The sequence below is a fragment of the Bos indicus x Bos taurus genome, chromosome 2, assembly GCF_003369695.1.
Source record: "Bos indicus x Bos taurus breed Angus x Brahman F1 hybrid chromosome 2, Bos_hybrid_MaternalHap_v2.0, whole genome shotgun sequence".
Classification (NCBI taxonomy): domain Eukaryota; kingdom Metazoa; phylum Chordata; class Mammalia; order Artiodactyla; family Bovidae; genus Bos; species Bos indicus x Bos taurus.
The window spans coordinates 62413320-62437242 of NC_040077.1; the positions used below are offsets into that span (position 1 = coordinate 62413320).

Consider the following 23923-nt stretch of genomic DNA (forward strand, 5'->3'; position numbering starts at 1 on the left):
GAACCCGTCTGCCAATGCAGGAGACGTGGGTTTGATCTGTGAGTTGGGAAGATCCCTTGGAGAAGGAAATGGCAACCCACTCCAGTATTCTTCCCTGAGAAATTCTTTTGTGGACAGTCCAGGGGTCAAAAAAAGAGTTGGACACGACTTAGCAACTAAGCAACAACAACAACAACATATGAGTATTAAAGACTGGAAAATTCTTGCCCCAGAGTATCTCTGATTCTGTTACCTGTTCTCAATTCTAGAGCTGGGCTGGGATGAGCCCTGGGGCAAATAGCCTGAGATTTGAGCAGAACTGAGGAAGACAAGCCTGTTTGTGGATGGGTTTGAGAGAGCAGACAGGGGGCACTGGGGATAGCTGGGAAAGGGCAAGGCATTCATTCATTTGTTTATTCAAACAATGTTCACCAAGCCCTCCTGTGTACCTGTACACTGTGTTGAGACCCAGAGAGGTTGAAAGGAAAGATGCTCACAGTCAGGTGAAAGAGACAGACAAGTAGCAATTCCAATACAGTGTCATACATGCTCTGATAGAGGCAGGCACTGGTGGGCTTCCAAAAAGGAGGCTCATCTCCCAGCCTTGCCATGGGGAGGGTGTTAGAGAAAGTTTCCCAGGCCACATCATCACGGAGCTGAGGGCATTAGCCAGATGGAAACACATTCCAGGCAGTGGGAAAGCAAAGGTAAAGGCAGAGTGGTGAGGGAACATGGTGATTCAGGGGAACCCAAGATGTGAGTGTGGCTGGAGTTTAGGCATTGAAGGGGGAGAGGCCCTTCAGAGGTCAGAACATGGAGCACTTTGGTTGTCAGGCTAAGGAGCTAGGAAATACTAACCCGACATAACGAGGAGCTGTTGATGGACTTTTCACCGGGGAAATACATGACTAGACTCATGTTTTCTTTTCTTTGGTGTGTGTGTGTGTGTGTGTGTGTGTGTGTGTGTGTAGAGCCATGTGGCTTGTAGGAGTTTAGTCCCCCAACCAAGGATCAAACCCAGGGCCCTGGCAATGAGAGCTCCAGGTCCCAAATCCTGGACCACCAGGGAATTCCCTTAACTCATGTTTTCAAGCTGTTTCTCTGACTGCATTGTGGAGAGTGAGTTGGGTGGAGACATTAGGAGGCTCTTGCTCAATTCTGGTGACTATGAGAGTGGCCAGACCTTAGGAAAAAGCCCATGGGGCTGGACCAGTCATTCTGCCTTTGACTGCATAGAAATCACCTAAACAAATTTTAAAAAGACACTATGTCAAGGCTCTACCCCAAATTAATTAACTTAGATTATCTTGGGTGGGCTTGGCCATAGGTTTCTAAAGTTTCCCCAGTGACTGTAATGGGCAGTCAAGGGGGGAAGACCACTGGGTTAGAGAGATAGGGGAGAGGAAATATCTCTGATGGGGTTTCTTAGAATTACCTGGGAGCATTTATTAGAAGTACAGGCTCCTAGCCCCATCACTCAAGAGTGAATCTGAGTCTCCGGAGTCCTGATCTGGGACTCTGCATTTACAAAACAGTGATTCTTAGTGCTCCGAGATTGGAAAAGCACTCTACGGGATAGTAAGGGTGGTAGCCAACAGAACCTGGGAGGAGCAGAGGTCTTCCTGCTCCTGGGAGCACTGCCATCAGAAGTCCAAGAGGACACAAGGGAGAAGGGACCCAGGGATCACCCAGACAGGGATGGAAGGTCAAGGGAGCTCCATCCAGTCCAGTCAGGAGTTTCCATCGCATGCTTGGGCTTGGGCATTGTATTTGTTAGTTAGGGCTGCCGTAACAAAGTACCATAGACTGGCTGGCTGAAACAACAGACATTTGTCTTCTCTCAGTACTAGAGGCTGGAAGTCTAAGATCAAAGTGTCAGTGGGGTTGGTTTCTTCTGAGGCCCTTCTCTTTGGCTTGTAGATGACTGCCTTTTCCCTGTATCTTTCATGGTCTTCCCTCTGTGTGTGTTTGTGTGTGTGTCCTAACCTCCTGTTCTTGTAAGTACCTGGTCATATTAAATTCAGGTCCATGCATGACTGTTTAGTTGCTCAGTCATGTCTGACTTTTTCTGACCCCTTGGATTGTAGCTTGCCAGACTCCTCTGTCCATGGGATTTCTCAGGGAAGAACACTGCAGTGGGTAGCCATTTCCTCCTCCAGGGGATCTTCCAGACCCAGGGATGGAACTCATGTCTCTTGTGTCTTGGGTCCACCCTAACTTAATTACCTCTTTAAAGGCCCCCACATCCAGTCACATTCTGAAGTACTGGGACTTAGGTCTTTAACAAATCAATTTTGCAGCAACACAGGCAACCTGTAACAGGCATCTCAGAGCTGGAAAGGGAGAGGAAGACAGATAGGCTCTGACACCCATAAGAAATGAGAGCACAGAAATAGATCCTTTTTCTCAAAGGCAGGCTGAGAGAACACAGGCCCGAGCTATAGCAAGAAGGTTTTAGATTACACCTCAGAAAGCCTCTGCCAGAAAGGAGCAGATCACCGGGAGACCTCATTCAGAGACTGAGTCAACTCATCAGGGTCATGAATAAAAGGAACAGAGTTATGGTTTGAAAAAAAAAAAACTAGAAAAATATTAGGAAGGAGAGGACAAAAACATTGTGCTTATGGTTGATGGCGATGGGAAGGAAAGTTCTTTGTATTTGTATCAAATGTTTTGCATTAAGACTTAAAATCCCTTCCAGGTAACCTTCTAGCAAAATGTCTGGGTGTGTTTGAATAGATTCTGGTGTGAAGGCAGGGGGATGGCTGGGTAACTCCTGGGCTTCATTTCAATCCTCCAGTTTCATCAATTTCAGGTTCCTCTTTGGTCCAATAACAGCTTTACATCTCCCAGTCTGAACTCTGTTTCTGCATCTGACTTTTATTTCCTTTCAATATAAATCAACAATGAAATATTTACTATGCCCTTGACAGAGGCAGTATAGCTCGTATCTATATTAAACAAAGTGATAAAAGAAAAGGAAATTGTTCTTTGGATAGAGACTGGTAGAGATGTATCTGCTGACCTTTAAAGAACACTGTGTCCTCTTGTGTTTATAAAAATCATTTAAAAAATAGGTTTCAAAAATTATGGCTGATTCATGTTGATGTATGGAAGAAACCAATACAACATTGTAATTATCTTCCAATTAAAAGCAAATAAATTTTTAAAAATTACATCTTCAGTTTACGATATTGTTCAGAATGAAATGGTCAACATAGAATTTTTGTAAAAGAAATGTTTAAAACAGTTTAAATGTTCACCAATTAAAGAAATGGTTAAATAAATTATTGCTTACCTATATGATAGAATATCCTGTAATTTTAAACCTGAGGTAGCTTTATATGTATATAAAGTTGCAGAATAATGTGTTACAGAATACTGTGATCCCATTTTTTTCCTTTTCTTTTCCCATTTTATTTTAAAATTAGATAAGTTTATGTATAGATGAGTGTATGTTTAGACCAAAAAAATAAAAAAGACTCAAAGGATTTTTTTTTCAAAGGATGTTCACTGTAGTGAGTAACATGGTGTCCTCCCTAGCATCCATCCGTGGCTGCGTGCCCCACTGTATAGTGACTTGAGTTTGAATGGAAAGGACCCCATGTCCACCTCTAGAAACTGGCCCTATTCATGGAGCCGACCAGGACAATTTCATACTTTCTGCCACAAAGGTTGAATTCAGGAATCGGAATTGACCCAATCAATACTTGGCATTCCCCAGGCCTCAGTGGTGTGTTCATAAATAAGCATGTGGCCAGATTTGGTCAGATCAGAATGAAGCCTGTGACGTTCACTCCATGGTTGTTGAGTTTCTCTATGTCTTGCTTTCCTTTCCCTCCCTTCTCCCCTCTCTGAAGAAGCACGTGGCCCTTTTGGCAGTGTTGGGGAGAAAGAATTTTCCTCTACCCTTCAATGGTTCTTTTGGCTGGTCTAATAATCAAATGGATGTGAGACAGATTAATACGAGAAAAAATAAATTTTGCATATCCAGGAACCCCAAATACATGGGAGAGTCAAAGATAGAAAGGTAAAATGAGGGATATGGCCATCCTGAGCTGAGGAATGGGGTAGGTTCTGGGGCTTCCATGGACAGGAGTGTCATTCACAGGATGATAAGAAGGGGAGCAGATGGTGGGCGATTACCTGTTTGCCCTCTCATACAGGTGGGTCACTCAGATGATGATACTCATTGTGGGAAAGATCTCCAATTTAAATTCTTCTAGGGAATTCCCTGGCTGACCAGTGATTAGGACTCAGTGCTTTCACTGCCAAATGCCTTTTCAGCCCCTGACTGGGGAGCTAAGAGCCCACAAGCCACACAGTGCAGTCAAAAATAAACAAATTCTTCTAGGTAGTTAAGGGAGGGTAAAAGTTTCTCTTGACCCCACAGAGTCTCCATTACTTTAACCTCAAAAGAATCCACATGCCATGGGGACTTCCCTGGCCTTCTAGTGGTTAAGACTCTGCACTTCCACTGCAGGGGGCTTGGGTTCAATCTCTGGTCAAGGAACAAAGATCCCACATACCACTTGACACAGTCAAAGACAAATAAACAAAAAAGCATAGCTTCTATGTATAACTGAATCACTTCACTGTACACCTGAAACTAACACACTGTAAATCAACTGTGTTGTTGTTCAGTCTCTAAATTATGTCTGACTCTTTGCAACCCCATGTACTGCAGCAGGCCAGGCTGCCCTGTCCTTCACTGTCTCCTGGAGTTTGCTCAGACTCATGTCCTTTGAGTCAGTGATGCCATCCAACCATCTCATCCTCTGTTGCTCCCTTCTTTTGCCCTCAGTCTTTCCCAGCATCAGGTTCTTTTCCAAAGAGTTGGCTCTTTGCAAAGCATTGTAGCTTTAGCTTCAGCATCAGTCCTTTCAACGAATATTCAGGACTGATTTCCTTTATGATTGACTGGTTTGATCTCCATGAAGTCCAAGGAACTCTCAAGATTCTTCTCCAGCACAATTTGAAAACATTAGTTCTTCAATGCTCAGCTTTCTTTATGGCCCAGCTCTCACATCTATACATGACTCCTGGAAAAACCATAGCTTTGACTAGACGGACCTTTGTTGGGAAAGTGATATATCTCTGCTTTTTAATATACTGTCTAGGTTTGTCACGTTTCCTTTCATGCATTGGAGAAGGAAATGGCAACCCACTCCAGTGTTCTTGCCTGGAGAATCCCAGGGACAGGGGAGCCTGGTGGGCTGCCGTCTATGGGGTTGCACAGAGTCGGGCATGACTGAAGCGACTTAGCAGCAGGTTTGTCATAGCTTTTCTTCCAAGGAGCAAGTGTCCTTTTCATTTAATGGCTGCAGTCACTGTCCACAGTGATTTTGAGCGCAAGAAAATAATCTGTCACTGTTTCCACTGTTTCCCCATCTATTTGGCATGAAGAGAAGGGACCAGATGCCATGATCTTAGTTTTCTTAGTTTTCCCTCTTTCACCCTCATCAAGAGGCTTTTTAGTTCCTCTTCACTTTCTGCAATAGAGTGGTATCATCTGCATATCTGAGGTTGTTGATATTTTTCTTGGCAATCTTGATTCCAGCTTGTGATTCATCCAGGGCAGAGTCCTAACCACTGAATCATGAACTATGTGGCTGATGGTGGACAGTGGTGAAGCTTTGAGGGGACTGATAATATTCTGTTTATTGAATTGGCTCCATGTGGGACTTTGCTTTGTGAAAACTGAGCTTTCACCTTAGGATTTGTATACTCTCCTACATGTAATGGGTTGAACCAAAAGGTTGTTCAGGTTTTCCCACAACATTTTACAGAAAAACCAGAATGACCTTTTTGGCCAAAGCAATATGTTGAACTTCAGTAAAAGATTTACATAAAAACAATGCAGGCTTTCAGAAGAGGGTCTGCCAAGTTTAAAACCATGTAAATTCAAAAGCGTCTGCCATTGAGATCAAGGTGCAAGGGGGTGTCTGCCATCTTTTAAGGGGATGGTACAAATGATACATTCCCCCCCCCCCCCCTATTTTAGCAGTTAACTAATGCTTGATATAGGGCTTCCCTGATAGCTTAGTTGGTAAAGAATCCACCTGTAATGCCAGATCCCTGGGTTCGATCCCTGGGTTGGAAAGATCCCCTGGAGAAGGGAAAGGCTACCCACTCCATATTCTGGACTGGAGAATTCCATGGACTGTATAGTCTATGGGGTTGCAAAGAGTTGGACATGACTGAGCAACTTTCACAAGCGCTTGATATGGGAGTAGCTGAGTTTATTCATTTATTCCTTCAACACTTAAAAAAAAAACTCTCTGCATGCATTGTGATAAATGCCTAAAACACTAGGATGAAAAAACTGTGTTCTTGCCTTGAGAAATTTCCCATCAAGCAGAGAGAAGTAGGTGTATAATCAAAATTAGAGAAATAAAGTGTTATTCAGGCTATAACAGAAGTATGGATAGCGTATGAATAGTGGAAGAGAAACAGGAGGAAAGATCAGAACACCTTGGCAGGTGGGTGTATTAGGAAAGGCACACAGAGAATGGAACTGTAGAAAGAACAGAAGGTAACTGGGTGTGCCTGTATTTGGCTGGGATTGAGAGAGTGTCTAGAAAGCTCTTCCAGGAAGAGAGAATCACAAAAGCAAAAGCACAGAGGTGTGAATGAATTATCCAGGCAAGTTTGGGAACCCAAGGAGATTTTGCCTAGTTGAAGAGATAGGGATTAGAGGAATGGGGAGAGTCATGAGAGAATGGCAGCAGGACACAGATGAAGAGGGCTTTCCCCACCAACTGAACAGATTTTTAAACCTTTATTCTATAAACAGTAGCAGAGGAGCAGCATGGTCAGAGTAACTTTTTGGAAAAAGTGCTGTATAACAGAAGGTGGAGGGAGTTGGATCAGAGGAAGACACGTTGGCAGGGAGACCACTGCGATGATACAGGCAAGAGATGGTGGGGGCCTGCAATAAAACAAGAGGAGCCTGATAGAAAAGGTAGGTCTGATATAATGGATGTCAAGAAGGTGGAATCCACAGAGGTCAGTCAACAATTACCTGCTGCTTGTAAGGAGTGAGGGAGAGTGAAGTCAAGAGGAGGTATTTTTAGGGGGTTGGCTCAAGCTGACAGTGAATGGAGCTGTAATTATCCAAACTCAGCATGTCCAAGGCAGAACATGTTATCTTTCCCCTCCAAAACCTGAGAATCTTCAACCTACCTTTATTGACTTGGGGGCTTGCATCTTAGGGCTCTGGGGAGATGAGAGGAGAATTGGGGGAAAGTAGACACCATTCCAGTTTCAGCTAAAGCTGAAACTCCAGTACTTTGGCCAACTCATGTGAAGAGTTGAGTCATCGGAAAAGACTCTGATGCTGGGAGGGATTGGGGGCAGGAGGAAAAGGGGATGACAGAGGATGAGATGCCTGGATGGCATCACCAACTCGATGGACGTTGAGTTTGAGTGAACTCCGGGAGTTGGTGATGAACAAGGAGGCCTGGCGTGCTGTGATTCATGGGGTCACAAAGAGTCAGACACGACTGAGCGACTGAACTGAACTGAACTGAGACACCATAATTTTTATTTTTACATTAGCAAAAGAAAATGCAACAGTTTTTTTCCCCCTTTTTTTTTGAGTTTATGTGACCCCATTTTCCCCTTTGTACTTCATTCTTTTTAATTCCCTTTCCTCCCTATCTTTGATGGCCCATTGAGCTGTGATGTCTCATTAATCCTGCTCAGTGTTCCCTGGCAACTTCTGATGGGGTTCAGTACAGTACAATCTGCTTCTGCCAAGGAAGACCTACCCTCACAATCTAGATGGTTATTCTGGAGAGAATTTTTATAAATATTTTGATTGCAAAATAAAACACACACACTGCACACCACACAAATAAAAAAAAAGTGTGGTGTAGCAAATTACTATAAAGCAAGTGCTCCCCAGGTCAAAAACTAGAACTTCCCCAGCCATGCCAGAAGCCTGTTCAACGGGACCTGTCCTTATCCTCACTCCAACCCCCTTCCTCCTATAGGTAAGCACTATACGGAGAGAATTGTGTGTCTGTATACATTTACACAAAGTTTGAGCTAATTTTATCACGGAATCTTCATGCCTATATTTGCCCTTTCCTGCAATGAAGTGAAAGTGTTAGTTGCTCAGTCATGTCCCTTTCTTTGCGACCCCATGGACTATAGCTCACCAGGCTTTTCTGTCCATGGAATTCTCCAGGCAAGAATACTGGAGTGGGTAGCCATTCTCTTCTCCAGGGGATCTTCCAGACCCAGGTATAAAACCCAGGTCTCCCATATTGCAGGCAGATTCTTTACTGTCAGAGCCACCAGGGAAGCCCTGAATATTCTGGTGACATAGGCAGGCCTCAGAAAATTCCCACAAACAGGCAAGGTATAAATACCTGGCTAGGGAATTAGCTATGTATGGATGTGAGAGTTGGACCATGAAGAAGGCTGAGCACTGAAGAATTGATGCTTTTGAATTGTGGTGTTGGAGAAGACTCTTGAGAGTCCCTTGGACTGCAAGGAGATCAAACCAGTCAATCCTAAAACAAATCAGTTCTGAATATTCATTGGAAGGACTGATGCTGAAACTGAAGCTCCAATACTTTGGCCACCTGATGTGAAAAACTGACTCATTGGAAAAGACCCTGATGCTGGGAAAGATTGAAGGCAGGAGGAGAAGGGGACTATAGAGCATGAGATGGTTGGATGGCATCAGTGACTTGATGGACCTGAGTTTGAGCAAGCTCTAGGAGTTGGTGATGGACAGGGAAGCCTGGTGTGCTGCAGTCCATGGGGTTGAAGAAAGTTGGACATGACTGAGCGACTGAACTGAACTGAAAGGAATTAGCATGAGATAGTGGAAGCAGACAGTGTGTGTGTGTTAAGTCATTTCAGTTGTATCCAACTTTTTTGCAACTGTATGGACTGTAGCCCTCCAGGCTTCTCTGTCCATGGGATTCTCTAGGCACTAGAGTTGGTAGCCATGCCCTCTTCCAAGGGATCTTCCCAACCCAGGGATGGAAGCTACGTCTCCTGCATGGCAGGCAGATTCTTGAGTGCTGAGTTACTGGGGAAGCCCTTTCCTGGGATGCCCCTCTACGTATCACTGTTAGTATTCATCCTCCTGAAACTTGTCCAGATTGCCGTTTTCTCTGTGTTGAATGACCACTGTGTGTGTGCTGAGCATTGATGAATCCCAGAGGGTAATGCCCTAGGTCCTGCTCCCTCACTGTACTGTATTACTAGTTACTCATGTTTTGTTGATTTGATTTTTTACCTTTTGTCAGTTTTTTCCCCATATGTCCGCCTTCCTGACTATATTGTGAGTCTTTTGAAGTAGAAATCAAACCTTCTGCTCATGCATTCCAGACCCTTGATCCTTTCTATTCAGAGGGTGGGTCATATGCCAGTATTGGCATCAACTAGAAGTTGGTAGGCTGCAGTCCATGGGGTCACTAACAGTCGGACACAACTGAACGACTTCACTTTCCTTTCACTTCCATGCATTGGAGAAGGAAATGGCAAGCCACTCCAGTGTTCTTGCTTGGAGAATCCCAGGGATGGGGGAGCCTGGTGGGCTGCCGTCTCTGGGGTCGCACAGAGTCGGACACGACTGAAGTGACTTAGCAGCAGCAGCAAGAGTTAGTTAGAAATGCAGAAAACGGGGCCCACACCAGGCCTATTGAATGGAAATCTGCAACTTACCAAGATCACCAGGTGGTTCTTGGGCGCATTCCAAGTTAAGAAGCACTTTCCTGGAGAAGTGCTTTTGCAACTTGGCTACACATTGGAATAACCTGGGAGTCTTCCAAAAACACTCATGCCTAGGTCCCACCCTTAGTGGTTCTGTTCCAGTTGATCAGGGAGTTGATTTGGACCTTAGGATTCTAAAGTATATCCTAACTGTCCCATTTTCCCTAGAACTGTTTGTTGTTGTTGTTGTTGTTGTTAAGACCAGAAATATCCTTAGCAAATGAGGGCAAGTCAGTCACTCTAGCCCTGAAGATTATAACATGCAGGTAGAGTCAAGATGCATTGCTTAAGAGCAGATGTCAAAGGTAGGGATGCAGGACTAGACCATTCTTTTAAGTCCCTTAAAAGCAGGCTTCCCTTGTGACTCAGTGGTAAAAAAATTTTGCCTGCCAATGCAGGAGATGTGGGTTTGATCCCTGGGTCAGGAAGATCCCCTGGGGAGGGAAATGGCAACTTGCTCCAGTATTCTTGCCTGGAAAATTCCATGGTCAGAGAAGCCTAGTGGGTTATAGTCCATGGGGTTGCAGAGTTGGACACAAATCAGCAACAACAACAATAGCAGCCAAACAGTGTATTGGTTAAGAGCAGGGCTCAGGGAGCTCCACTCCTGGGTTCATTAGCAATGGTACTTAACCTTATCCTAAGATGGAAATACTGTTAATACCTGCTTTACAGGGTAGTGAGGGCTATGTGGACTCTTTCCTGCCATATCCTTAGAAGTCATGAGCTTAGCAAGTGGCTGTACCAGAGGTAACTGCAGCTGAGGCTCTTATTGCCTGCTTTGTTTTTTTGGGCTTCTTGTCCTTCTCTTTCTTGCATAAATACCTAGGATTAGGGATCTGGCTTCAAACTTTTCTTATGACCTTCCTTACCTCTCTTAACCTTCATTACATTGAAGAGAATTAGGGCTTTGTTCTGAGGGGGCTTTGGCTTAAGGGAATATTGTGTTTGGTCTGATTCTCTATCCAGACCACCAAAGCTTTTTTCATATCAGCAGTAAGGCTGTTTTGCTTTCTAACCATTCACATGTTCCCTGGAGTAACACTTAGTTCCTTCAAGAACTTTTCCTTTGTATTTGCAAGGAGGCTAACTGTTTAGGGCGAGAGGTCTAGCTTTTTGGCTTATCTCAGCTTTTGTAATGCTTTCCTCACAAGCTTACTCATTGCTAGTCTTTGACCTACAGTGAGAGAGGTGTGAATCTTCCTTTTATTTGAACACTTAGATGCCAGTGTAGGGTTATTAATTGGCCTGATGGCTGGTGACAGAGCAGTCAGAACACACACCACATTTATCAAGTAAGGTCACCATCTTATGTGGGCTTGGTTTGTGGAGACCCAGATGGTAAAGAGACTACCTGCAGTGCGGGAGACCAGGGTTTGATCCCTGGGTTGGGAAGATCCCATGGAGAAGGAAATGGCAACCCACTGCATTACTCTTGCCTGGAAAATCCCATGGATGGAGGAGCCTGGCAGGCTACAGTCCATGGGGTTGCAAAGAGTCAGACATGACTGAGCGACTTCACTCACTCAAAACAATTACAATGGTAGCATCAAATATTACTGATCACAAATCATAACAAACCTAATAATAATTTTTAAAGTTTGAAATATCTTGAGAATTAGAAAAATGTGAAACACAAATGAGCAAATGCTTTTGAAAAATGATGTCAGTAGACTTGGTGAATGGGCTTCCCAGGTGGTGCTAGTGGTAAAGAGCCTGCCTGCCAATGCAGGAGACATAAGAGACATGGGTTTGATCCCTGTGTCGGGAAGATCCCCTGGAGGAGGGCATGGCATCCCACTCCAGTATTCTTGCCTGGAGAATCCCATGGACAGAGGAGCCTGGCTGGCTACGGTCCATAGCTTTGAAGAGTCGAACACTGAAGTGACTTAGCATGCACATACACGCAGACTTGGTAAATGCAGGGTTGCCACAAACCTTCAGTTTTTAAAAAATGCTATCTACAATAAAATGAGGCATGTGATGTGAAAGTCACTCAGCTATGTCAGACTCTTTTCAATCCCATGGAGTATAGCCTGCAAGGTTCCTCTGTCTGTAGAATTCTCCAGGCAAGAATACTGGAGTGGGTTGCTTCTCTTCTCCAGGAGATCTTCCTGACCCAGGGATCAAACCCAGGTCTCCTGCATTGCAAGCAGATTCTTTACCATCTGAGCCACCAGAAAAGCCCCCAAATGAGGCATGCCTGTATTGAACATGTAAAAGGGAATAAATAGCAGAAAAAGATACCACTCAATCTGTATATTTCAGTAGTCAGGTTACATGTTCATGTGCTTTTACCCAAATGTAACTTTCCAGAGTGTCCTGGTGGAAGCCCTGTTTTAAGAATTTGAGATTTCACAGAATTCACAAAATTTCCAAAATCCTTAAATATACTAACAAGTCCCAGGAAAAGCTAGTGGAACTGGATTAAAATTGTGACTATTAGTTTAATTCTTGGCTGAGTACCAAAGAATTGATGCTTTCAAAATGCGGTGTTGGAGAAGACTATTGAGAATCCCTTGGGCTGCAAGGAGATCAAACCAGTCGATCCTACAGGAAATGAGTCCTGAATATTCATTGGAAGGACTGATGCTGAAACTGAAGCTCCAATATTTTGGCCACCTGATGTGAAAAACTGATTCATTGGAAAAGACCCTGATGCTGGGAAAGATTGAAGGCAGGAGGAGAAGGGGACTACAGAGGATGAGTTGGTTGGATGGCATCACTAACTCCATGGACATGAGTTTGAGCAAACTATGGGACACAATGAAGGACAGGGAAGCCTGCATGCTGCAGTCCATGGTGTTGCAAAGAGTCGAACAACAAAATCCTTTCTCACCATTATTCATGAACATTGTACTCCTGATGACCATATTAAAATTTCCAAGAAACTTTAAAGTATTATTAAAGTACCTCATGTACTTTGTCTTTCCATGGTTTCTCTTCAGCAATGGGCAAAATTTAAGGTTAGGATGTCTACCTCTCAGACTCAAGCCTTCTCATCTCTCCCCACTTAATTTTATTTTATTTTTTTTAAAGTAGACTTTACTTGTTAGGATAGATTTTTTTCTTGATAGATTGCAGGAAAAATGAGAAGGTAGTATAGAAAGTTGCCATAAACCCAGCACTCTGTTTCCCCTATTATTGATGTCTTATGTTAGCATGGTACATTGCTTTAATTGGTGAAGTATAACTGATACATTTGGATGTGAATTTGAGCAGACTCCAGGAGACAGTGGAGGACAGAGGAGGCTAGCATGCTACAGTCCATAGGGTCGCAAATAATTGGACACAACTTAGTGACTGAACAACAACAAATTGATACATTATTATTAACTAAGGCCCCAGTTGTTCAGATGTTTTAAAATTTAACCTAATATTCTTTTTCTGTCCCAGGATCCCATCTAGGAAATAATACACTTAATTGTCTTGTCTCCTTAGGTTCCTCTTGGTTGTGACAGTTAAGCCTTCCCTTTTACAACAGTTCAGTTCAGTTCAGTCACTCAGTCGTGTCTGACTCTTTGCGACCCCATGAACCGAAGTGCGCCAGGCCTCCCTGTCCATCACCAACTACCGGAGTCCACCCAAACTCATGTCCATTGAGTCGGTAATGCCATCTAACCATCTCATCCTCTGTCGTCCCCTTCTCCTCCTACCTTCAATCTTTCCAAACATCAGGGGCTTTTCAAATGAGTCAGCTCTTTACATCAGGTGGCCAAAATATTGGAGTTTCAGCTTCAACATCAGTCCTTCCAATGAACACCCAGGACTGATTTCCTTTAGGATGGATTGGTTGGATCTCCTTGCAGTCCAAGGGACTCTCAAGAGTCTTCTCCAACACCACAGTTCAAAAGCATCAATTCTTCAGTGCTCAGCCTTCTTTATGGTCCAACTCTCACATCCATACATAACTTCCAGAAAAACCATAGCTTTGACTAGACAGACCTTTGTTGGCAAAGTTATGTCTCTGCTTTTTAATATACTGTCTACGTTTGTCACAGCTTTTCTTCCAAGGAGCAAGGGTCTTTTAATTTCATGGATGCAGTCGCCATCTGCAGTGATTTTGGAACCCAAGAAAATAAAGTCTGTCACTGTTTCCATTGTTTCCTCATCTGTTTGTCATGAAACTATGGGACTGGTTGCCATGATCTTAGTTTTCTGAATGTTGAGTTTTAAGTCAGCTTTTTCACTCTCTTTTCTCGCCTTCATCAAGAGGCTCTTTAGTTCCTCTTTGCTTTCTGCCATAAGGGTGGTATCATCTGCATATCTGAGGTTATTGATATTTCTCCTGGCAATCTTGATTCTGGCTTATGCTTCATCTAGCCCGACATTTCACATGATGTACTCTTCATTTAAGTTAAATAAGCAGGGTGACAGTATTATAGCCAAACTCTGTGGGAAACAGACTCACTCAGGACAGCGTGGGTAGTGGAGTGCAGTTTATTACGCTGGTGGGTCCGAGGCAGAGTTTCTTCTTTAGCCAGGGACCCCAAAATACTTTTATGAAAACCTTATATATCTTAGGTGTATGTGCTCAAGTCCACATCCCCAAATTCCTTAAACCTAGACTGGAAAATGTTAAAGGGGAATACAATCAGGTTGTAGACATGATTCATAATCAGAAGGATCAGCTGGTTATACATTGTAACCTACATCAGTGGGTGCCATAAAGATTACAAAGGTGACTGACTACCTAGGGGATTATTACATTCTTTATGGTGAAGGGAAATCTTAGTATGGAATCTGGTGCCTGTCAGTCCAGGAGGCCTGTTCAGCCGTAGGTATGTGATCTCCATTGCTACCAGGCACATAGTCCAAAGTTCACTGGGAATGTAGGATGGAGTTTCCTTCTTTTTCAAGATGGTGTCAGCTCAGCCTGTTCCTTTCCTCCTTCAAAAGTATACAGCCCTGATGTACTCCTTTCCCAATTTGGAACCAGTTTGTTGTTCCATGTCTAGTTGCTTCTTGACCGGCATATAGGTTTCTCAGGAGGCCGGTAAGGTGGTCTGGTATTCCCATCTCTTTAAGAATTTTCTACAGTTTGTTGTGATCCACATAGTCAAAGGCTTTAGTCAATGAAGCAAAAATAGCTGTTTTTCTGGAATTCTCTTGCTTTTTCTATGTTCCAATGGATGTTGGCAATTTGATCTCTGGTTCCTCTGCCTTTTTGAAAACCAGCTTGAACATCTGAAGTTCACAGTTCACGTACTGTTGAAGCCTGGCTTGGAGAATTTTGAGCATTACTTTGCTAGCATATAAAATGAGTGCAGTTGTGCAGAACATTCTTTGGCATTGCCCTTCCAGTCCTGTGGCCACTGCTGAGTTTTCCAAATTGGCTGGCGTATTGAGTGCAGCACTTTCACAGCATCATCTTTTAGGATTTGAAATAGCTCAGCTGAAATTTCATCACCTCCATTAGCTTTGTTCATAGTAATGCTTCCTAAGGCCCACTTGACTTTGCACTCCAAGGTGTCTGGCTCTAGGTGAGTGATCACACCATCATGGTTATCTGGGTCATGAAGATCTTTTTTGTATAGTTCTTCTGTGTATTCTTGCCACCTCTTTTTAATATCTTCTGCTTCTGTTAGGTTCATACCATTTCTGTTCTTCATTGTGCCCATCTTTGCATAAAATATTCCCTTGGTATCTCTAGTTTTCTTGAAGAGATCTCTAGTCTTTCCCATTCTAATATTTTCCTTTATTTCTTTGCATTGATCACTGAGGAAGGCTTTCTTATCTCTCCTTGCTATTTGGAACTCTGCATTCAGATGGGTATATCTTTCCTTTTCTCCTAATGCCTTTCACTTCTCTTCTTTTCTCAGCTATTTATAAGGCCTGTTCAGACAACAATTTTGCCTTTTTGCATTTGTTTTTCTTGGGGATGGTTTTGATCGCTGCCTCCTATACAATGTCACGAACCTCAATCCAAAGTTCTTCAGGCACTCTATCAGAACTAATCCTTTGAATCTATTTTTCACTTCCACTGTATAATCGTAAGGGATTTGATTTAGGTCACTCCTGAATGGTCTAGTGGTTTTCCCTACTTTCTTCAATTTAAGTCTGAATTTGGCAATAAAGAGTTCATGATCTGAGCCACAGTCTGGTCCTAGTCTTGTTTTTGCTGACCATATAGAGCTTCTCCATCTTTGGCTGCAAAGAATATAATCAATCTGATTTCTGTATTGACCATCTGGTGATGTTCATGTGTAGAGTTGTCTCTTGTGCTGTTGGAAGAGGGTGTTTGCTATGGCCAGTGCATTCTCTTCACAAAACTCTGTAGTTAGGTATTTATACCAATTTAAGTTTAAGAGCAGTAAGACAAGACTCTGGTATATTATTAACACGTTTTCTTTATTTTTGACATTTTGAGGTTAGAGCTAAATAAAAATATCTAGATACACATTTGGAATTACTGGGCCTGTGACAGTTACACATTTGACAGGTGCTGATGTATTGATTGTTGACTCACAAGCCATGAGTGGGACTGGTGTCATTGTCCTGATTTTTCAAAACAGTGAACAAAGTAGTCTTCCCTAGATTTATACAGTAGTTGCATTTACAGAAAATGCACTGTGTATTCAAGTGGTGCAAAAATATTTTGTTTATATGGAAAACAGAGTTGAAGTTCTAAAGTAATAGAAGCATATTTTAACTGCCCCAAATGTCCAATCTGACATATGAAGCCCATGCAGGACACAATCACTGCGCTGCAAAATCCTGGCCTGGCAGGACTTTCCGCAACCTCCTCCACCCTCCACTTAAATGCCACTTCCCTCTGCCCCTTGTTGTTAGACCCAATTAAAGCATCTGTAAATTTCCAAAATACCCCTAGGGGGCGGTACTGTTGTGGGCTGTAGTGCTAAAGTTTAACAGGAGACTTGCCATCTTTTTTTTTTGAATTAACTTTTATGGGAGTATAGTTTATTTAAACAGGAGATTTGCCTTGATTTTTTCCTTTGTAAAATGAGGAGAGTAGTAGTTAAGGGATGGAAACAATTCAGGTAAAACACTTAGTGAGGTGCCTGGCACACAGTACATGCTCCAGGATGTAAGCTAATATTATCTCCCAGTCAGTCAGCAGAGATTGTTCCCCCAGGTAGATGTGGGTGAATGAAGATAGGAATCAGGCATGCACCACATCCCCTGCTTCCATCAGCAGTGAGTTATTAAACACTTACTGTCCGCAAAAAGGAGAGCCCGGGGAGAGCTGGAGTCAGAGAAATCTTTCTGGAGGAGACAAGAATGGCTTATTGAGCCAGGGCAGCTGCAACTTGAAGGAAATATATTTATTCCATGAATAATAAATAACTCCTGGATCCTTGCTTTGAGAGTGTGGTCTTCAGACCAGCAGCTTCAGCAGTGTCTGGGGGCTTGTGAGAAATCTTAGCCTGTACCCCAGACAGATTTAGAATCTGCATTTTAACAAGAATCTCGGGTGTTCAACTGCACATTACAGTTAGAGAACCATCTGAGGGACCAGAGGAAAGAACAAGGATACTTTATCCCTTGAGAGAACACAGATCTTGGGTGTGTTTGTGACAGAGGGAAGGAGGGAGAGGATGGAGGGGGTAGAGAGATGATGAGTGAGCAGGGGCCAGGTTAGCCAAGACTGTGGAGGGCAGTTAGTGAGACTCTCAAAGGTGGTCGTAGAGCAAGCCGTCTACAGCAGAATTTGTGTTATTCAAATAAAGATTCTCAGCCAGATCCCAGATCTACTGAATCAGAATCTGAAATAACAAGGAGTCAGCGTTTAAATAAATTGAAAAAAGAAAAAACTTCTCCAGATGAGTTAAAAATGGGGAAGGAGTTTTAAAAAATAGCCACGTTTTCACCTATGGTATTAGAATTTCCTGCAGTAAAGTATTTTTGTTGGTAAACTCCCCAGGTGATTCTAATGTTTGCGAGCTATTGACAGGAATTAAATGGGAAAACCTGGAGAAAAGTCTGGGTGGGAGGAAGTAAGAGTTGTCTGCAAATACCTGAAGGCTGTCTACCTCAGAGTGAAAGTGAAAGTCACTCAGTCTATCCGACTCTTTGCGACCCCATGGAATATGCTATGCTATGCTAAGTCACTTCAGTCGTGTCCGACTCTGTGTGACCCCAAAGACGGCAGCCCACCAGGCTCCCCCGTCCCTGGGATTCTCCAGGCAAGAACACTGGAGTGGGTAGCGTTTCCTTTCGCAAGCGGATCTTCCCAGCCCAAGAATCGAACCTGGGTCTCCTGCATTACAGGCAGATTATTTACCAACTGAACTATCAGGGAAGCCCCAAATTGGAAGTCGCTCAGTCTCGCCGACTCTTTAGTCCTCGGAATTCTCTGGGCCGGAATACTGGAGTGGGTAGCCCTTCCCTTCTCCAGGGGATCTTCCCAACCCAGGGATCAAACCCAGGTCTCCCGCATTGCGGGCAGATTCTTTACCAACTGAGCCATCAGGGAAGCCCCTCAGAAGACAGAAGCAAGACCAGTGGGTAAAATTTATTTATTTTTGTGTGTGTGCTCAAATAATCATAGCGTTTTTCTTCCCCCTCCTCCTTTTCCTCCTTTCCTAGCAAGAAGGGGCCTTTGAAATGCCCTTGTCCACCTCTTAAAGTTTGTAGTTATTGCTTTAAAAAGGTAAAGTAAATTGGCCAAGGTCAACTCAGATATTCTCAATCAAACCCAACAGCAGCAACAAAATGAGACCCTCTTCCCAGTGCTAGTGATATTTTCACTGCACGACAAAGGTATTTTAATCCCACTCGGATTTCCATCGCAGGCAAAGCGAGAATGAGAAACTGGTTACTCTTCAAAAAACGGTGCCCTCCCCCACAGCAGGCAGGCTTTAAATGAGGAATTGGCATTTTAGAAGACTCATTAAATCTTAAGAATGATATACTTAGGAAGAAGAAATCTAGCTTTGTGAATCTGGATACGGATATTATATTCAAGCCGAATCTGATAAATGGCCGGTCCCCCTTGGCACCTCTCCGGGTTACACCACAGGGCGTGGGTCCCAGGGTGCACCCACCTCGTTGGTTCTCTGCGGAGACGAGCCGGACCGCGCGCCAGGGTCGAGCTCCGCGCGGTCAGAGAAGGGAGGAAGCGCCAAGGAAGCCAGCGGAGGACTTCCAGTAGGAGGGAGGCTTCGATCTGAAGCCTAAAGTATCAGCAAGACTTGGCTACTCAGAGAGGAAATAGCTGGTGGCGGACTGGCTGGATACATGGTCCAAGGGCAGTTTCAATGGTAGTAGTGGGGGGGGGGGGGGGGCGGGGGGGCGCGGTTAGGGTCCAAACTTCTATAGAACGCCCTGTGGTCCTAAGATACCCGGTCTCTTTAAGTTGGTGCTGGAGGGTAATCGACGCTCTTAGAAGAAGACCCAACATCGGTGGGGGTGGAGGCAGGTGAACCTCGTTCTCCCGAGATGGGCGATGAGGATGGCAGCCCAGGCAGGAGATCCTGCATAGTCTGTGAAGCCCGTGCAGCTCCAGAGGAGAAGGGTGCCACATTAGGGCGCTGACCGCTTTCCTAACCAAGCGCGGGCGCAGCCTTCTCGGACAGTAAAGGAAGCGGGTCCGAGGCGATCTCCTCTGGTCACCATCCCGCGGCACGAGTGGGGCGGGTCTCCCATCACACCCTCAGCAGGCCCTGCTCGGGTTTCTGCCGGTCCTGGCTTTCCCAGTAGTCCAGCCCACACCCCGAGCCTCCAGGCTTCAGGCCTGGCCGGATCCCTCCCTCCCCACCGGCCTCGGGGCGCGGGCTCCGGCGCCGGGGCCTCGGGGCGGGTCCCTGCCGCACGCACCTGCCCCCGGGGGCGGAGCGCGGCAGCTGCTGCTGGGCCCGAGTCTCTGCCACCGGCCACGCGAGCCGCGCGGCTCCCGCACACCCCCCCGCCCCCTGCCGCCGCCGCACTTCCACTCCGCGGCGCCCGCGCGGTCGGTCCGTCCCTCCGCCCGCTCCCAGCCGCGGCGCCTCGCACTTCTGACTCGAGTCCCCTCAGCGCTCGTCGTCGCCGCCCGGACCCGCCGCCCCGCGCCATGGAGACGGCCGCGGGCAGCGAGCGCCGCAGCACCCCGGGTCCCGCAGTCCCGCCGCCGCCCAGGGGCCACGCGCCCTTGGCCACCGCCTCCGGCCCGCTGAGCTCCCCGGCGCGCGAGCCGCCGCAGCCCGAGGAGGAGCGGCAGCTGCGTATCAGCGAGAGCGGCCAGTTCAGCGACGGGCTGGAGGACCGAGGTGAGCGCGCGCCGCCCCGGGCCCCTTCCCCTGGCCCGGCCCCTTTCCTCGGCCGGGCGGGCGCGATGAGGAGCCGCTGCTCGGGGCCCGCCTTTCCGCTGGCGGGTGGGGCCGGGCTCGGCGCCTCGGAGCGCGCTGGGGCGCGGAGCTCCGACTTCCCGCGAAAGCGTGGAGAGCTGAGGGCGGCAGCCCCACCTTCCGCGGCCGGCACCGCCCGAGTCGCGGCGCCTCCGCCGGAACCCGAGAACCCGACTGCCTCCTGGGAGACCCCGCCGGGGCCCTCACCCTCCTCTCGGCCAGCCTTGGGTCCTCCAGCGCCCACTGGAAAAGTTTGCTGGAGGCGTGTGTGTGTGATTTTTTCCCCCCTCCGCTTTCCGAGCCGAGCGCTCCTGGTTGACTGCGGGTCGCGCTCAGTTGGGAGGGTCCTGAGCTCGGAGCATGCTCCTTCCCAAGCCCGGTTCGGCTCCGTGGGTTAACCAGGGAGAACTTCCCTCTGCGGATTCAGCTTCGAGGGGCGACTGCCCCGGCGAAGGGGAGTCGGGTGACCTCCGACCCTCATTTACTAGGGACCCAGTTTATCGTGGGTCGCTGCCCCGCTGTCTGCCGATGGTACAGAGGACTGGGACACTTGGATTTGGACCACCAATCCTGGATGGATGCCGCTGGAACCTGGCGGTTCTCGGAGCGCGCATCCCAGCCTCTTCAAAATCCCTGGACGCTGGCAAACGTCCCTATCCCAGGAGGCCAAGCCCGACCCTCCGACAGATAGCCGGTTACCCCTTTGAATTGCCCACGCGAGAGACTGCCCTATTCATTCCTATGTCTATCTCCTCCTCCTACATCTCTCTTTTTTTCCCTCCCTAGTTTCCTTTCAGCCCGCTTCTTGGCCACGTCTGTACCTTTTTTGTTTCTTGCAGAATCGAATCCAAATCGGCCCCCTCAAAAAGACTCAATGGCTCTGCTAAAACCGGTTAGTGGCCGAAACTGGATTCTGACAGCCGGCCGTTCCGGGGGGAGCGGCTCGTCGCCACCTCCACCCCCTGTTCTTGGAAGCCTTATTTTGTTGGCTGTGGCGGATTTGTATATTTCAGTCTTAGCAGGTTTCTGTATATTCTTGGTATCTCCTGTACATTTTTATTCCGGTTTAGAGTTCGGAGGCACGATCTCGTTCCTCTGAGAAATTTTAAACTGTAGCATGTGAAAACCAGAATGACATGGAAACGGCAATTCCCAGAGAATCGGCAGGGATGCTCGGGCGAGAACTGGAGCCGCTCCGGTTGCAACGAGTTCCGCACCTATGTTGCAGTTTCTCCTCCTATTCTCACCTAACTCGATTATCATTTTCGAGCTGATGATGGGTGACATCACAAGCACCCAACAAAACCTATCATTTTTATTGTAGATCGTGTTAATTACCTTTCTCTCTGCAACTGATGTTGTAGGATTTAAAATCTTTGTATTGAAGAAAGACCGAACTCTGGGATGGGCTTATTTTTGTAGCATTGCAGGTCGTCTGTATCAAGCTGGCCTATTTCTCCCTATCTCACAAAAGGATAGGAGGGGAAAAACGTGCTAGGGCGAGTTAATATTTAGTGTCATTTTGTAGCTCGGGCTCAAGCATAAAAAGCCCTTCTGAATTCATTCTTAAGGTTATTTTTCACTGGTCAACTGAATTTCATTTTCCATTATGTTATTGCATGAAAGCATTCACTGTTCATAAACTGTCACTGTGTAAAAGCGCTGCGTGTCACACACTGCCAGTCTGTTAAGATGAGTCCTGTCCCCCAAAGAACCCGGCTCGGTGTGGCCTTGAAAGCTGAAAGTCAGTGTGACATTCTTCTGTTTGACCCGTTCCTGGCAGCCAAGAGTTAATGCTGAATGAGTCATTTCTATTAAATAAATCAGAAGCTTATCTAGGGAGGTTTCTTAAAATATTTTGTGTTTGTGTTATTTTTTCTTATGGGGCTGCATCTTTTCAATATCGATTTTTTTTGTATCCCTTGGGAATGGTTCGATTGTTACTACTGCTACATTTTTCCTAATAGTGAGAGGCCTTGGGGAGGAGGAGGCCTCAGCAGCTGCCTGCTATGTATCTCTACCTCATGCCTGGCTTGCTTGTCTTCTAAACCTAAATACCTACCTCTGGGTGTGTGGGAGGGCGGACACCTGGTTCTGTACCCATATTTGGCCTTCTCTTTTGCCATAAGTTCCTTCTGAGCTGTCAGGACCCTGTTAACAGTCTCAATCTAACTTTGATCAAAGGCTTGCTTATAAAAATCTAGTGTTTGGGAACTTTAAAGGTTTTTTTTCCTTCCCCCATAGAAGTGATGTGGGCTGGTTCCCAGAAACCTAGCTAGCTCATATTGTCAGTAACTGCAGTGCCATTTGGTTGAGCCTTGTAGTTCAGGGAGCAAGAGCTTTGTGGTCCAAGACTGACTAAAACAAACAAAACATAGGCCAAGTTTGTCTTAGGCATTTCCACACCCTCCCTTTCAGTGCCACTCTTCTCCCCACAAGTGTTTCCCATCATTCTGCCCCAAGGCTTAGGGCCCTAAGAGTGTTACCTGCTTCAGCATTTTCTATTGCCTTCCTATCTATCGAATATTCCCCTTCTTTCTGAGAATCCAAGCATGACCAGTTCTTAGGAGAAAGCAATGGGAACTAATTCATACTAGCATGGAAATGACTGATGGCGTCAACCTCCCTGTGTATATTTGCATCTCCCCAACCCTAGTATCAGTCCTTCATTAATACAACCCTTAAGCTTACTTATGCTTACCTTATACCAGGGTCCAAATTACAAATAGGTGAAATTTGAGTGAGATTAACAATTTGAATGTGGAGGCCAACTAAAGGCCTCTTCTAGGAACCAGTCTTGTGTGCATATGTGAGACCTGCCTTGGCTTCTGTAGGCTGCGCTACCTTTCTTCTACCTTTGAAACACAGCTTCCTGAAAATTTTAGAAATTCTCATCACATCTCTGGCTTGCACTAACACAGTGCAGCTAACGCTGCATGCAGCTAACACAGGTTGGAGGGGAGAGGTAGAGGAACCTGTGTGCAGACAATTCATTTATAAGCTGGGTCTTCATAGATCATTATATCCCACTTCACTTTGAGGAGTGGAGAGTTATCCATTCTAGGTTTTAGCTCTCTTTTTAGGAAGGAAAACTAGTAGGAAGCAAGTGAAGGTTGAATAGGAATGGGAAAGTTTCTCCCTTGGACTGTCTCCATTACATTTCTCCAGTGTTTAAAGTTTGAAACATCTCATGGGGAAGCACATACAGGATCAGATCTGGGGAAGAACTACGAATCCTGCTGACCAGGTGCAATTCTGCACCACCCTAGCAGGACAGTGCAGCCCAGGTGAGCTGGCAGCCCACACTCCTCCAAGGGGAGTGCTGGCCCCCTCAGGGGTGAGGTGTGTTGATTGGCCGTGCAGTCAGCTCCAGTCACATTGTTGGAAACAGCTGGCTTTGGAAGGAAAAAATAAATGTCATGTGTTGGAATCAGAAACCCAGATCATGGTTGTTTCTCTTAGAAAATTAAATCTTCTAGAAGGAACCTTGTTGTTTCACCCCCAGTGGATAACCTCTTGAGATTGTTGCTGTCAAAGTACCCAGCAAATGAACTACTTACTTGAGTCAGTACTTAAATGTTACAGCTTCACTTCTCTTGAAAATCAATTGGCCAGGATGAAAGAAAGATTTCTGTGTCATTTGGGAAAAGAGAAATAAATTATAGGGAGTCAGTGGGACCTGCATAATATTTTCGGTTGTAGCTTAAACTGGAATCAAGGGTGATTGCAGTTGAAAATTAAAATGGGTATTTTTAGCAGCTAGGGAAATAGACAAAGGGACAAAAAGAAGTAGACCAAGGGACAGTTTGAAATCATTTGTACCCAGGGCATAATGTGATGAGAGGTGGTTTTTCTTTTTTCTGTCCAAGTGCATTTTTTAAAGGAAGGTTTGGTGAGATTTTTGCAGTGAGGTGATGGAG

At 45.6% G+C, this 23923-nt stretch overlaps 1 protein-coding gene across 1 annotated transcript in view; it reads left to right on the top strand.

Moving 5' to 3' along the window:
* Positions 1-19554: 19554 nt before the first annotated feature.
* TMEM163 (transmembrane protein 163) overlaps positions 19555-23923 on the top strand; it is a 269056-nt gene continuing 264687 nt past the window's right edge. The window contains exon 1 of the mRNA XM_027562048.1: positions 19555-19925. Within this exon, the coding sequence (XP_027417849.1) occupies positions 19730-19925 (196 nt within the window). The 5' untranslated portion in view covers positions 19555-19729. The remainder of the gene's footprint in view (positions 19926-23923) is intronic.